Source organism: Podarcis melisellensis (genome assembly GCF_964234715.1).
Source record: "Podarcis melisellensis genome assembly, chromosome: 6".
NCBI lineage: Eukaryota > Metazoa > Chordata > Lepidosauria > Squamata > Lacertidae > Podarcis > Podarcis melisellensis.
The window spans coordinates 34,254,031-34,269,124 of NC_138538.1; the positions used below are offsets into that span (position 1 = coordinate 34,254,031).

Below are 15,094 nucleotides of genomic sequence, written 5' to 3' on the forward strand. Positions count from 1 at the left end.
GAACTTTGCTTCAGGATAAGAACAGAAATCGTGCTTCGGCGGCGCGGCAGCAGCAGGAGGCCCCATTAGCTAAAGTGGTGCTTCAGGTTAAGAACAGTTTCAGGTTAAGTACGGACCTCCGGAACGAATTAAGTACTTAACCTGAGGTACCACTGTACTGTGCTAGTCTTTATCTGTTCCATATGCACATTTTGTTCCTCCATGTCTAACATACTATTTCGTTTGGAAAAATCTCAGAGTTGAAAAGAGTGATATATTTAGGGATATTATATTATATCTAGGAAATACTTCTTTGTTTTGCAGGAAACAAGTAAAAATACTATAATGAATAGAATGTGAGAAGCTAATACATAGTCAGTTGCCAGGCACATAACTATAGTTGCTCTTAGAAGAACTTGACTGAGGTTCTGGAAAAGAGGAAGAGAAAGCAGTACTAGACTTTGCTCCCTCATAACTTCCTTGTGGTGACTTTTACTGTTTAAAGCAGATAGCTATGCTAATACTGATATGGGTGTAGCTGCAGCTGCAACGCAAGAACAAGCTTCCTCTTGTAATGTAGCCTGGTCTGAGGAGAATCTAGCTTTAATCTATTCTGGCCTGCTAGGAGGCTGGGTGCTAGAAACTTTACATGCGCAAAGTTGTGCAACCATAGGAAGAACAACTGGTGGAAAGCCGTGGCAGCGACTTGTGTTTCGAATAGAGAACAGCTAACATGAAGGACTCTATGACTTTTGAGGAACAGGTGGAGCAGATTGCAGAAGCACTGCTTGCTGACTTCCCGGGGCAAAAATCAAAAACAGAATTTCGTGTCCTACAATACCAGGGTGCAAGTGTGCGTTTTGAAGGTAAGATTATTTGTTCATGGAGAAGTATGAATGTTTCTAACCACTTCCCGCTCTTCTAGAGCTGTGTAATCAGGAACTGCTGATTAAAATTACAGGCAAGCAAAGAGGCTTGGTTTAAAAGTTCAGCACTTCCGTGTTAAGAGCATAAGGAAAGTTCTTAAAAAATCCTTACGTTGTAGTGCATTGCATCTAGAATTGCTCGCTGGTTTTAAGACACTTTAACTGATTAGCCATCTGTTCACTGATTAATGCACTAAATACATTTTTATTTCCAAACTGTAATTTCAGTAAACATCTCTAAGAGATTGAAACGAGTCTGTGATAACAGACTTCTAGTCAGAAGAAAAGGGCATATTAGATAAACATGTATTTTAGTTCCCCTTTTAGTAAATCGGGGGGGGGGGGGGCGGAATGGCCCAGGCTTGACTACTGTAATTCGCTCTAAGCGGGGCTGCCCTTGAAACTGTCCCACAAACTCCAGCGGGTGCAGAATGCTGCAGCGAGGCTCCTTACAGGGTCCCTGCCGTGGGAGCATATTAACCCAGTGCTTTACCAGTTGCATTGGCTCCCGGTAGAGTGTGGGGTCAGGTTCAAGGTGCTGGTCTTGACCTTTAAAGCTCTTTGTGGCTTAGGGCCCTCATATTTACGGGACCGCCTCTCCTGGTTTGCCCCGCAGAGGACCTTAAGGTCCATGAATAACCATAGTTTAGAGGTCCCGGGCCCAAAGGAAGTCAGACTATCCACCACCAGGGCCCAGGGCCTTTTCAGTGATGGCTACGACCTGGTGGAATGCTCTGTCCCATGAGACTAGGGCCCTTCAGGATTTAACCTCCTTCCATTGGGCTTGTAAAACAGAGCTATTCTGCCTGGCTTTTAATTTGAATTCAGTCTGATCTTTTATTTCCTTTCTCTTCCATCCCCCTTCCCTTTTATGAAGATTACCCGCTCTGAGACCCCACAGCTAATTTTCCCCTGGCCTCCTCGCTGGCCCAAGTAGGACTATTTCAGCCAGCTAGCCCTGGGGATTATCTAATGCTTATTAGATGGATTTCCCCTAAATTTATTTCTGAACTTTGAATTTTATTGTTATTCATGTTTTTATACTGTATTTTATGCTGCTTTTACAATTAAGTGTTTTAAATTTGTTGCTAGCCTCCCTGAGCCCAGTTTTTGAACCGGGAAGGGCGGTTTATAAATAAATTTTATTATTGTTGTTGTTGTTGTTATTCAGTTCTGTCTGAACCTTTCAGTCCTACTGCTTTAGCTGTTAAAACGTTTAGCTGGTTAATAGTCTGCTAACACTTGCAGGTACAATAAGAGTTTGTTGCTTTGCTGCCAGAATGCCTGCTACGAATGAGGCTTGGTTTTGCATTGCTGTAGTAGCAGTTTGATATTAAGTCAATGGTTAACACTGAAGTTTGTTTATAGTATTTATTCCTTGTTCTTCATTACAGAAGGATTTTCTGAGCACCTTAAAATATGCCTGTGCCCATATTGGGGGGGGGGGGCTATTACACACAGGTAACTGAGATTCAATTTTCCCATGTGTGCAATTATGCAGGGGTGTTCACAGAGAAGTAGTTTTTAAAAAATTGCCTCTGAGTTCTAAACCAATGTTTCCCATCCACACTAGTGGATAGTCTGTGATGGGGTATAGCCGCAGGGTATGTACATGTCTTTATCCCCTCAATTATTACCCACCCTGCATTACAATTCCCCCCCAAATTGTATGCATTTACCAATGCATATAGCATACTTTCCCATGTATAAGACGAGGTATTTTTGTTTAAAAATTAGGTTAAAAATTTGGGGTCATCTTATACACGGATAGTGCATAGGGCCGATGTGGGATTGGTTGCTGCCGTGAGCAGAAGATTGTCAGCGGCAATTGGGCGTGTTATTGGTGGCTGTGGCAAGGGCTGGTGTTGATTGGCTGTTGTGGCGTTTGGGCGGGCGATTGGCGGCTACTACCTGCGAGGGGACAGACGATAGGTCACTTTGGAGTCCCCAAAAATAGGGGGCGTGTTATACACAGGGGCGTGTTATACAACAGGAAAAATTCTCAGGAGGTGCACAAGAGAAGAAGAAGAGTTTGGATTTGATATCCCGCCTTTCACTCCCTTTAAGGAGTCTCAAAGCGGCTAACCATCTCCTTTCCCTTCCTCCCCCACAACAAACACTCTGTGAGGTGAGTGGGGCTGAGAGACTTCAGAGAAGTGTGACTGGCCCAAGGTCACCCAGCAGCTGCAGGTGGAGGAGCCGAGACGTGAACCCGGTTCCCCAGATTACGAGTCTATCGCTCTTAACCACTACACCACACTGGCCACTCATGTTAGTAGGGTATTTTACAACGGGCAAAATGAAGGCTTGTGAATTGGGGTGTGGTGAGGAATACACACTCACAAACATTTATAACCTCTCACTGAAAGCAGATTCCTGCTGAAGACTGTTCCTGGATCTCTCACCAGAAAGCTGGCTAAGGAAGTCTGCCTGCTTTTCTGCTTCCTCTGATATTTCCCCACTTCCAGCAGAGGATGGTGCTCTAATTAACCCATGACAGGATGTAACTCGGGTGTTTTGCAGGTAATTAAAACCTGTTAGGAGAAGGCAATTTTTAACATTCTCCAAGTTGGAAACTGTCCAAGGCTGTTTCTCCTTGAAATTCAGTCAAAACCTATGTGCAAATACAAGATCATTTCATGTATTGTTCTTTGTAATGACTGCAAAGATTGACACCCAGTGAGTTGGGCGGTTGTCATGGTTGCTTCTTACTTTATTATGAGCAACCCAAAAAGGAAAGGCGTTGGTAGCATAGAAAGTTACAATTGCCATGTCTTTTGCCAGGCTCAGATCCTTTCCCGCTTGCCCGTGTTACAGCTCAAGGCAGTGTGACAAGAGATGAAGTCCATCAACATCAAAGTCAGATCTCACGCTTTCAGGGTAACGTACATATCATTTTTTAGGAACCTTATACTGAAGTAACATAGCACAAAGTAAGCTGATGCTACCAGAAGAGCAATGCTTTACATATTATGCAGCACAAATTCAGTTTTCGGCACATAACCTACTGTGAAGCAGAGAGTTTTGTCTGAACATGCTCTTTGTCACTCTAAAGCTTAGCACAGTTCTAAATACTAACACTCAGTGCATTTGGACATGGCAGGACAGTCAGCCCAAGCTGGGCACTGGCAACTCACTTGTTCAGTTTATATCTCTCCTTTCTTCTGAGGAGCTCAAGGCAGTAAACACGTCTCCCTCACCCTCCAAATTTTATCCTCACAGCAATGCTGTGAGGTAGGGTTGGGTTGAGAAATGGCAGGTGTCCCAAAGTCAGCTAGTGGAAAATTGAACCTGGGTCTCCCCAGCTTCAGCACCCTGCTCAGTATTCCTTACTGGCTCTTGAAATTGCCATGTAAGCCAAGGCCTTTATGCTCACTGGAATGCAGGAGTATTTTAGTATAGGGGATGTGGTATCACCCCTCCTGATCGAAATACACAGGGAGATCTTGAGATGAAGAATGAAGTCAAGGAAGCACCTGAAAGAGGAAATGTTGTAGTAATGGGTGACTTAAACGGCCCTCACAGAGACTGGCCACATATATGTTAAGTCATGACAGATACATTAAATTCCTTGATACCTTATTGATCATGGAAGATGTAGTGGTGCTGGACCTAATCTTGATTGGTGCCCAGGACTGGTGCAGGATATAATGGTGGAGCCATTATATTTCATTTTATATTTTATATTATATTATTTATTTATTTTTACCCCGCCCTCCCTGGCCAAGGGCGGCTAACATCAGGTATAAAAACAATTGATTAAAATACTTCTTAAAATGCAGCCTCATTTCAGTGGAAGCCCAGATCAAAAACTGTTTGGGGGGAGAAAACATCAAATCTTCACCAAGGCCAACTATCTAGGCTGGTCCTACATGTACTAGAAAAGCCAGGAAAGTCCCCAAATAGGGGTTCCATCACAGAAGGAAAAGGAAAGAGGGGGAGGGGATCAGGCTGATTCCAAGCCAAAGGCCAGGTGGAACAACTCTGTCTTACAGGCCCTGCAGAAAGAAATCAGATCCCGCAGGGCCCTGGTCTCATGAGACAAAGCATTCCACCAGGCCAGAGCCAGTGTTGAAAAGGTCCTGGCCCTGGGTGAGGCAAATCTGACTTCCTTAGGGCCCGGGACCTCTAGAGTGTTGCTATTTATGGACCTTAAGGTCCTCTGCGGGGCATACCAGGAGAGGTGGTCCCGTAGGTACGAGGGTCCTAGGCAGTTATTTGGGAGCAGTTATTATAGTGCTTTTAAATTAAAATTCATAGAATTGTAGAGTTGGAAGGGACCATGAGGGTCGTCTTCTGCAACCACCCATAATGCAGGCATCTTTTGCCCCATGTGGGATTTGAACTCATGACCCCAATATTAAGAGTGTCATGCTCTACCAGCTTAGCTATGTATGTAGCCATATGTTGTAAATGGCCAGTTGCAAATAAAATCTGACATGGCCGCATCTGATTTCAGAAGAGGAAGCTTCCCCAAATGACAAGATTGCTAAACAGGAAAGTGAAAGGCAAAGTTAAGAGGGTCAACTCTGAAATACATGGGAAATAATGCCTGCCAAAGGAGGGGGGAAGGATAGCTATGCCACCATGCATACATAGGGGGCTTCTGGAGTTCACTGCACCAAGGATGACGGTCCTTGATGTTATAAGGGCCAGAGCATGCGAATAGCCTTGTGTTGTCTGGTCTACAAGAAGAGGGAGCCTTTTGCCTTGAGATTCTCATGACAGCATGGCTAAGGCTGGGCCAGAAGAAGTCACTGTCACCCTTATCACACAGTAGCAAACTAATGTGCATTTAAGGAGAAGCTGCAACATATAAGTGTTCATTGTTCCTCTCTAGCCTTTATGGATTTTATTATTATTTGGGAACAGCATTGTAAAACTGGGTGGGCAAAAGGTAGGTAATAGGTCTCTGGGTGGTTTGCAGTAGATCACCAAGGATTTCTGACACTGAACTCTATAACAACACATGTTGTTTAGTCATGTCTGACTCTTCGTGACCCCATGGACCAGAGCACGCCAGGCACTCCTGTCTTCCACTGCCTACCGCAGTTTGGTCAAACTCATGTTTGTAGCTTCAAGAACACTGTCCAACCATCTCATCCTCTGTTGTCCCCTTCTCCTTGTGCCCTCAATCTTTCCCAACATCAGAGTGTTTTCCAGGGAGTCTTCTCTTCTCATGAGGTGGCCAAAGTATTGGAGCCTTAGCTTCACGATCTGTCCTTCCAGTGAACACTCGGGGCTGATTTCCTTCAGAATGGATAGGTTTGATCTTCTTGCAGTCCATGGGACTCTCAAGAGTCTCCTCCAGCACCATAATTCAAAAGCATCAATTTTTCAGCGATCAGCCTTCTTTATGGTCCAGCTCTCACTTCCATACATCACTACTGGGAAAACCATAGCTTTAACTATACAGACCTTTGTCGGCAAGGTGATGTCTCTGCTTTTTAAGATGCTGTCTAGGTTTGTCATTGCTTTTCTCCCAAGAAGCAGGTGTCTTTTAATTTTGTGACTGCTGTCACCATCTGCAGTGATCATGGAGCCCAAGAAAGTAAAATCTCTCACTGCCTCCATTTCTTCCCCTTCTATTTGCCAGGAGGTGATGGGACCAGTGGCCATGATCTTAGTTGTTTTGATGTTGGCTATGATCTTAGTTGTTTTGATGTTGAGCTTCAGACCATATTTTGCACTCTCCTCTTTCATGCTCATTAAAAGGTTTTTAAATTCCTCCTCAATTTCTGCCATCAAGGTTGTGCCATCTGCATATCTGAGGTTGTTGATATTTCTTCTGGCAGTCTTAATTCCGGCATGGGATTCATCCAGCCCAGCCTTTCGCATGATGAATAACAACACATAATATCACCCCAATCAGTTTGCTGAACAAAGAGGGGAAACCAGTAAATAGATTTTTGTGTGTTGGGACTATGATCTGAATTCTAATCCTGAGAGCTATTTTGTGAAGCAAAATACCTTTAGAGGTGCATTATCTCTTAATTCTAAGTGTATGTCTGCCCTTCTTTTGTATTTGGCGCCAGCTGGTGGACATCTAAGTTTTGGGGGTGAGGGTGGGGGTAGTGGACCCACTCCTGTTACAAGAGGAGAGGATGTTGGTGTCTGCTTGGAGATCCAGGAGCTAATGTTTCCTAACAGCCTGCATCCCTGCCAGAATATCAAAGCGAGGTGTGATGACCAAAGATATATGGGCTGGACAGCTGCAGGTTGAGTGGGAATTTCTCTCTAATACATGTAAAATAAAATAAACCTTTTCCAGCCTCTCCACCTCACCTTCCATGCTTGCTCTGTTCTCTTTCCCCCTCTGTTCTGTGTAGTCTTGCCTTTTTCACTGTGAGTTCTTTGGGAAAGCAGTTTTGTGTAGCCCTCTCCAGACGGTGCCTAAAGCTGTCTGGGTTACGCCTAGATCTAATTAATATTACTAGAATGTTACTAGGACTTAAAACATAAGTCTCTGTTTACTTTCTTCCAAGGCGGAGGTAGCGCTGCAAGCCCTTTTGACCCAGTTCCTATTGCCAATACACTGAGACGCCTAGGAGATCAGTTTAATGCAGACTTGGAGAGACCAGCGCGGGAGGTCATAGAGGCAGAGGTAATATACATTCCTACCTCTCCAGCAAAAAAACACCACCTCAGTCTCTGAGCAGGGAACTTCCCTGCTCTGAATAAAAGGGGGTGCATGCATGACACACGTGTGACGTGATTATGTCTCGCATGCTGGCCCCCTCAATCGTGGGGGCAAGCCGGCTCACCTGAGTGTGTGAGCGTTATTACAGCTGCTTCCCCAGTATATTGGCCCTTTATTTTGCAGTCTTGTGTGTACTGTATGTTAGAAATTCCCAATCTCTGTTTACAGGGAAGGAAATTCAAAGAAAACGTCGAGACTCTCAGCAAGACCTGGACAATTCAGAACCCTGGGCTGGAATATGAAAAAGCTTTCCTAGTTGTCGCTGTAAAGTTGCTTAGATACATTGCAAAGAAATCTTATGGTGTAGCCCAGCCACGCTTACTCACAGAGGCAATCAACGCAGCTCCAGAAGTGAGACACTATATTGAAAGGCAAGGTGGCTGGGTGAGTTAAGTTAGCATTTGGCTACACAGTCCAACCATCTCCATTCAGCAGTTCACCCAGTAAAGTGTAAAAACTCCCAACACTTTCTCAATACAGTGATGTATTTTAGTTTGTTTTCAAGATTTATTTCCTGCCTTTCAGTCGGAAAACCTTTAAGGCAGCTTACAAGGGTTAACAGGCCAACAGGGCTGACCTAAAATCTCCAGGTTTGCCAGGTTTCCTCCAGGTGGCAGAGGGAAAGGTTTCAATCCCCAGGTGGGTGAAGGTGCCTTAAAAATAATAATAATTAAGAAGACTCTGCATGTAGCTTGTAAGCTTCAGTCCAGCTAGAGCTGGCTGCAAATTACTGCATACATTCTAAGGGGGTGGTCTGCTCTCCTCCTCTCCCTCTACCAATTAACCTCTGTCTCCAGGGCTCAGTGGTGGGAAGAAGAAAAACTAAGGGCTGCCTCCATGACATCACCTGGGGTCGCCTCTAGGTCTCAGGTTTGAGCCCTGAAATCTTATGGTCTGGGATGCTCTTGACCTGGCAACCTTACAACTTACAATTTATTTATTTTTACTCATTAAATTTGTATAGTGCCCTTCATCCGAAGACCACAGGGCAGCTCACAATATAAAAATACAAAATGAAAACACAAAATACATTTTTTAAAAACCCAAAAACCCCAACCAATACCCCCCCCCCCGCAACACATTTAAAAGGACATAGAACGTTAATCACCCTGGTTAAAGAGAAACGTTTTTGTCTGGAGCCTAAAGATATGTGATGAAGGCGCCAGTCAAACCTCCTTGGGAAGAGCCTTCCGCAAAATGGGGAGCCACCACGGAAAAGGCCCGACTTGGTGTTACCACCCTGCAGCCGTCTCATGGAGGAGGCACATGAAGAAGGGCCTCAGAGGATGATTGCAGGGTTCAGGTCAGTTCATCTGGAGAGAGGTGGTCCTTGAGGTGTTGGGGTCTTGATCCATTTAAGGCTTTATAGGTCACATCCACCACTTTGAACTAGACCTGGAAACTGATAGGCTGATAGTGCGTTCAGGCCAGGATCAGTGTAATATGTTCCAGTGTGCAACCTGGCCATGGAATTGCGTATCAGCTGACGTTTCCAAGTCTCCATAGGAAGCCCGGTGTGTAATGAGTTGAAGTTATCTAACCTAGAGATTACCAGAGCATAGATGACAATAGTTTGCAATAGAACAGTGCCAAATTTAGGGCCATGTGGGTGGTTCTCCCGCACAGGGTGCTGAGCTGAGGGGGCAAAAAATAACATTAATAACAATAAAAAAATTCCTTCCAGTAGCACCTTAAAGACCAACTAAGTTAGTTCTTGGTATGAGCTTTCGTGTGCATGCACACTTCTTCTGTGTGTATCTGAAGAAGTGTGCATGCACACGAAAGTTCATACCAAGAACTAACTTAGTTGATCTTTAAGGTGCTACTGGAAGGAATTTTTTTTGTTTTGACTATGGCAGACCAACACGGCTACCTATCTGTAATTAATAACAATAGTAATTATATATTTATATGGGTACATACGGAGAAGATCCATTAAAAAGCATCTGTGCCAAAAGGAATTATTGTGAAAATAAATATTATGGGGTGCCACCAAATTTTGTCCTTGCTCAGGGTGTTGTTTTATGAAAATCTGCCCCTGCAACAGAATAGAACAACACGCACAAACACAGCTGATGGATGGTAACAGTATAATTCCAGGGCAACTGGCCATTGGAGCTGGGAGGATGGAAAGCAAGATTCCTGCAGCTGCTCCTTCTCTGTCTGATGTATGGAAACAGGATAGCCTATTCCTAAAAAGAAGAGGGTGCAGCCCCCGCAATGGATGGGTGCCGTTGTGTTTAGAGGCCTGGGACACAGAATATAGATGGAGACGATGTTTGCTAAATCAATAGCTTATTGTAGAGCATTTTCCCTGCTTATAGGAGTCCTTGCTTCCAGAATTGCCATACATCCTGGGACCAGAGCATTCTGTTCTGAATCAGGAATGGATCTGCTCAAACTTCACAGGCACCCCCCGCCCCCATTTTGTCTGCATGCCCAAAGGGCCGGATTTAGGTTTGATGAGGCCCTAAGCTACTGAAGGTAACGGGGCCCTTTATATGTCCAGCTGTCCTTTGTCAACAACAAATTGTCGCTGTTTTTTGTGCTGAATATATGCTATATGGTAATTTAATAACACAAAACACTATTGCTGTATGCAGGTTTTATTCTTTTTTTTATCTTATATTTTGGAAATGTACATCCAGGTTTTTTTCCTTTAAATTTTTTTGGGGGCCCCAAGAGAGTGGGGCCCTAAGCTATAGCTTGTTTAGCTTATACATAAATCTGGCACTGCATGCCCCCATTACTTCCAGTATTTCTTTCACACCTTGTCTCTGTGTGATGGGATCTTTACAAGGTGCCTCTAAGTTAGTTCTTTTATTTCCATTTGCTGATTTTTCTTCGTTTTTCCAATTAATACCTTCTTTTTTCATTTTAGGAGAACCTTGAAAACAGAAGAGGACAAAATAATCCCTAATATATCACTTTTAATAAAATATGCCCAGCTCTGCTTTGCTACTCTAAGAGAAATGGAGCTGGAAAACTTTCCTGCACTAGAATTGCACTCGACCTGCCTTTGTTTTGTTTTAATTTAAATCACCAAATAAAATAAAATGATGATGTCTAGGTGTTGTGTGCCTTCAGTGATGCCAAAAGTCACTCATGTGACCACACTTCCACACAACATTCCATCTTTCAATGGCTTGGATTAACTGATTGTATGTTCCTGTGATAACTACGGTATATAGTTTTGTTTTGAATACTTGGAAAATTGGGCCACATATTTCAGCTCAGCTCACTGGGTTTATCTCATTTTGCCATCTGCAAAAAGAAGCCTAGTTTGTTTGTTTAAAAAAGCTTTGTAAAGCACTTTAAAAGAAAAAAAGAATAAAATGGGGGGGGGGCACCCAACAGAACTTTAAACATGCTCACTCTGGTCATCCTTTGTTACAGGGCTATGGAACTTGTGGTTCCTTAAGATGATGTTGGATTCCAATTCCTTACCAGCCCCAACCAGCAATGTCCAACAGTCAGGAATGATGCAACCTGTAGGCCAACAACCTATGGAGAACCACAGGTTTGCAATCCCTGCTGCATAAAACGGGAGACCATTTCCCCTCAGTTTCATTTAGTGCCATTTTCCCCTATAGCATGGAGAATAGCTCACTTCAGGATGTTTTACTAAATTTGATATCTCCGAAATTTGATACCTCCTTTAAAAAAAAATAATTTAAAATTGATTTTCTTTTTTCTCATCACAAATATACTTATATCCATAATATATAGTTTGCATTACATCTCTCCCTCCCTCCCTTTGGACTTCCCTCAACTTCCATTTCTGATTTATTATCCTCATTATTATATTCTGCTGCCCCCCCCCCCCAATATATCATATTTTCCCATTGTTACAATATTTGCAGAAACAAAGAAAGAATATTGACTCGATGGCAGGATTTAAATAAACTGTCACAATGTTATGGATAGGGAACAAATATTGATAGCTCCTTAACTTGTTCATGCCACTAGTGCTCTCTGCATTCTAATCTCAACAATAAGGCTGAATTGGTTATGGGTGAGTAGTATAAAGGATTCTGCTTTTGCTGATGATTAGGCAGGTCAAAATCACTTTCTCCCAGGGGTGGCCTGAGATGTTTTGGTGTATCAGACCTGAGGCACGCTCCCCTCTGCCCCACAATGAAGGGTGGGCATGAAGCCCTCACCTAGCCTCTTCAGCCCACTGGGCTGAAAAGAGGGAGGAGCTTTGGAAAGTGGTTCTCCTCTACAGCTTCCTCCTCTACAGTTCTTTGCTTTCCTGGGCCAAAGATTTTCACTAATAAATCCAATAGACTGTAAGAATCCTCAGGGTAATAGTTGACAACAAATACACTCTTACATTATATAGATATGATGTTCCAATGAATCAGAATGAAAGAAGCCACGAGAAGAATCATGAACACCCAGCGTAAAATACCCCATGGGCTATAATTCCAGTTTCTAAAACAGAGGAGGAAAGAGGGGGAAATCCTAAACAATTGCTCTTACCGATTTTGCAAGAAAGTAAATTACAAACTGGAGTCGTATCTCAACCAAAGGAAATTTAACCATTATGAGCACTGTATGTTGTGATGGGGAAAGACAAGCTTTTACTCTCCTGGTGATGATACACACCACCACCCTGACATTTGTATACATCTTGGCACCATAGGGAAATTGTAGTTATGCCTTAACTGTGGACCCCTCACCCCCACAATTGATTGCTGCAGAATGAAAGGTGTTAAATGCTAGTTTTTGCCTTCAGCAAGAAAGCAGATAGAAATCATAAAACACATGGAGCAACTGCTTAACAGGGTGTCCGCCTTAGGCCCAGGGAAATACTAAACACAACTTGCACAAATCATTTTATCAATGCAAATAGCAGGTGCATGAGTGGGGGAGATAAGGTTTGGAAGTGGGTGTTGGTGGTTGAATTTCCCAGTCCTTGAAAGTGATGCTTTGAAGTCACATAAAAGTGATGCATTTAAGACACATAAATAGTTATGCTAATTATGGTCAGATCTTATTCTACATGCAATTTTAACCATCACTGATTAAGTCAAAGGGAGCTTACCAAATTTTGTGTTCAAACCCAATCAGAGTATCCCCACCCCCAAACTGGCAAGGATAACATTTTTTCATTGTCTCCTTTATTGGGAATGTGACAGATAATGAACTGGGGCTCATGGTTTCTAGTATGCACACCAGAGCAGAAATAAAAGCTTGATTTAGAAACAAAATGTGGATTCTGTTTATGCAAAGTTAGCCACCAAATATAATCTTGTGATTAGATGGCACTTACCTTTCCGTGACTTTATGATGACAAGTGGCATTGGAAGACAGAGAGGTGTTAAAATTAAAATCGGAAATATCTGGGAAAGCTGTAGTAACCTCAGCTGTAGATGAGGGAGTGGAGGGAGGACTGGTTTGCACATAGTGACGTGTTGTAGGAGCTGAATAATAGCAATGAAATATAATTTGTTATATTTACAGTCCTGGGCAAATTGCTTGTGCTATGAGAAAGGTAGTACATTCTTTACACTGAAAAATACTATGGAAATGATTCATAGTTATTAGCTGTGCAAGCAATGAATAATGAAAAATAATTCTTGGTTTAGGGTGCGATCCTAGAGTCTCTGGAACTGGCATCAGAGTGGCCGTAAGGTAAAGTGGATCTTTCTAACTGTCAGAGGCAGGCAGAAGAGGATTTTTGTTCTGGCAAGTCTCCTCATTGCAGCCATGGAAGCTCGGATTCTTCGCTGTTCTGTCATCAGTGGTCTGTCATCAGCAACAAAGGGGGACAAGCCAGAGTAGACTTAGGCTACCAGACGTCCCCGTTTCCCGGGGACAATCCCTGGATTTACAAATCAGTCCCCATACAAAATCCATTGAAGTTGAAAAGTGTCCCCGAATTCATTGAAAAAACCTGGTAACCTTAGAATAGACCGGGGAAGACATTGGATTCCACGTCATGGCCTGATAAGAGCTGGGATGTGGGTATAGTCCAGGGCCTATCTACTCAGCCAGCAACCAAACAATACCAAACAGTGCAATCAGCCCCACCTCACCCCCCCAAAAAACCATCACCTGTGGTTTATATTAAGACTACGGCATGTGGGAAGTTAAACACTTCCTCTCCCCTCAGTGGTCATGATTGCTCCTCCCCATACTGCAAAGGGGGTGGGAGGGCAGAAAAATTATAAAGAACATGCTGCTTTAAAAAAATCAGTAGGACAACATACCATAGAGAAGGAAATGGCTAGAGCAATCAATACAGGCCAGAGTAGCAGCATGACAGCCATTCCATTAGCTTGTATTCCAGCCTGAGGCTGTTTTCTCCAGGAGAGACACATTTGCACATCTTTGTCTTTAGTTGCTTGAGAACAAAAGACAACTCCCACAAAATGGAGATTGAAACAAAACAATAAATTCCTTGCAGTAGCACCTTAGAGACCAACTAAGTTTGTTATTGGTATGAGCTTGGCAGATCAACACAGCTACCTACCTGTAAAATGGAGATTTGCAACTGAATACCTTACTCGTGTGATCTAAGGTTAGGTGTGTGACACTTTGTTATTAGCAGCATGAATGAGAACAGGCGAAGACTGTTTGTATAAGATTGCACTGTAAGTGCATAAATTACTGGGAAGTTCTATGCAATCCTTAATTGCTCCAGTTATATATGTAACTGGAATGGCAATTTGGGGGGGAAACTACGCATATTTTTCTTGGCCTTCCTAATGTAACATGACTGGTGCCTACTGAGTAATCCAGCATTGTATTTAACAACCCTCCTGGTAGCCCTAAGTGCCCAGAAATTCTATGCAGATGAGCGCATGGAATTCTATGCTGGCAAGGGAGAAGGGTTAGCAGTGGAAGGATACATTGTTCTGTCTTTTTTCTTCCAGCCCTCTTGGTTTCAATTCCAAATGTAGAGGAAGGAAAGTTTCTTTGTCCACAACCAAGCACAGAAATGGTGGAGACTTGCAGAGAGGGGACAGATCACTTTGCCATTTCGTCCCTCCTCCACCAGTCTGCTTGGTAGAAGTCCTTTTTTTAAAAAAAACCCAACAACAACCAGGCTTTAATGCTTACCACAGAGGAAAGGACATCCCTTCCTCTTTGGCCAGCATGAAAATACAGGGTAGTATAAAAAATGGAGGCTGGTAACTTTTGTGTAGTTACTGTATTTACAAGGCTGACTTACTCCATCAGAGCTGGCAACAAGAACTTTATTTCTATTTGCATTATAACAATAAAGGTAGTGATGAGACTCATATGACACCTTACCTTTATTTACCTTCAGTTTCACTGAAGTCATTATGTCAGCAAAAGGCCTTTCAATTCCACACCAATATGTTCCTGAATCATCTTCTATCAGTTGGTGCATTGTCACCCAAAAGACGCCTTTCCTGTTATCAAGGAGTGTCAATCTGCTTTTATAGTTCCACTTTACAAACTTCTTTGTTTCTCCTAAAATATCACAAGATGTTCGGGAACTTCCTCGGCACCA

The 15,094-nt window shown here is 43.1% G+C and overlaps 1 protein-coding gene and 1 long non-coding RNA gene across 5 annotated transcripts; one reads left to right on the top strand and one right to left on the bottom strand.

Moving 5' to 3' along the window:
- Positions 1–177: 177 nt before the first annotated feature.
- BCL2L15 (BCL2 like 15) lies at positions 178–10,674 on the top strand. 4 transcript variants are annotated; one of them, XM_081915506.1, is made up of 5 exons: positions 178–845; positions 3,690–3,785; positions 7,391–7,509; positions 7,774–7,989; positions 10,487–10,674. In XM_081915506.1, exons 1-5 carry the CDS (start codon positions 713–715, stop codon positions 10,523–10,525), a joined length of 603 nt encoding a protein of 200 aa, XP_081771632.1. In that variant the 5' UTR covers positions 178–712; the 3' UTR covers positions 10,526–10,674. The 4 variants fall into 4 exon arrangements, with proteins under 4 accessions (XP_081771632.1, XP_081771633.1, XP_081771634.1 ...); XM_081915507.1 differs by having other exon boundaries at positions 3,696–3,785; XM_081915508.1 differs by lacking the exon at positions 3,690–3,785 and having other exon boundaries at positions 181–845.
- Positions 10,675–11,939: 1,265 nt separating this feature from the next.
- LOC309371745 lies at positions 11,940–15,038 on the bottom strand. Its single transcript, XR_014169271.1, has 3 exons — positions 14,872–15,038; positions 12,884–13,034; positions 11,940–12,042 (listed from the first exon to the last, which is right to left on the bottom strand). It is a non-coding gene; the product is annotated as an uncharacterized lncRNA (long non-coding RNA).
- Positions 15,039–15,094: the final 56 nt, after the last annotated feature.

Coding starts and splice junctions, on each gene's coding strand:
- BCL2L15 (XM_081915506.1), top strand. CDS start 713: ATGAAGGACTCTATGACTTTTGAGGAACAGGTGGAGCAGATTGCAGAA. Junction 7,510..7,773: donor GGGAGGTCATAGAGGCAGAG/GTAATATACATT, acceptor CTCTGTTTACAG/GGAAGGAAATTCAAAGAAAA. Junction 7,990..10,486: donor TTGAAAGGCAAGGTGGCTGG/GTGAGTTAAGTT, acceptor TTTTCATTTTAG/GAGAACCTTGAAAACAGAAG.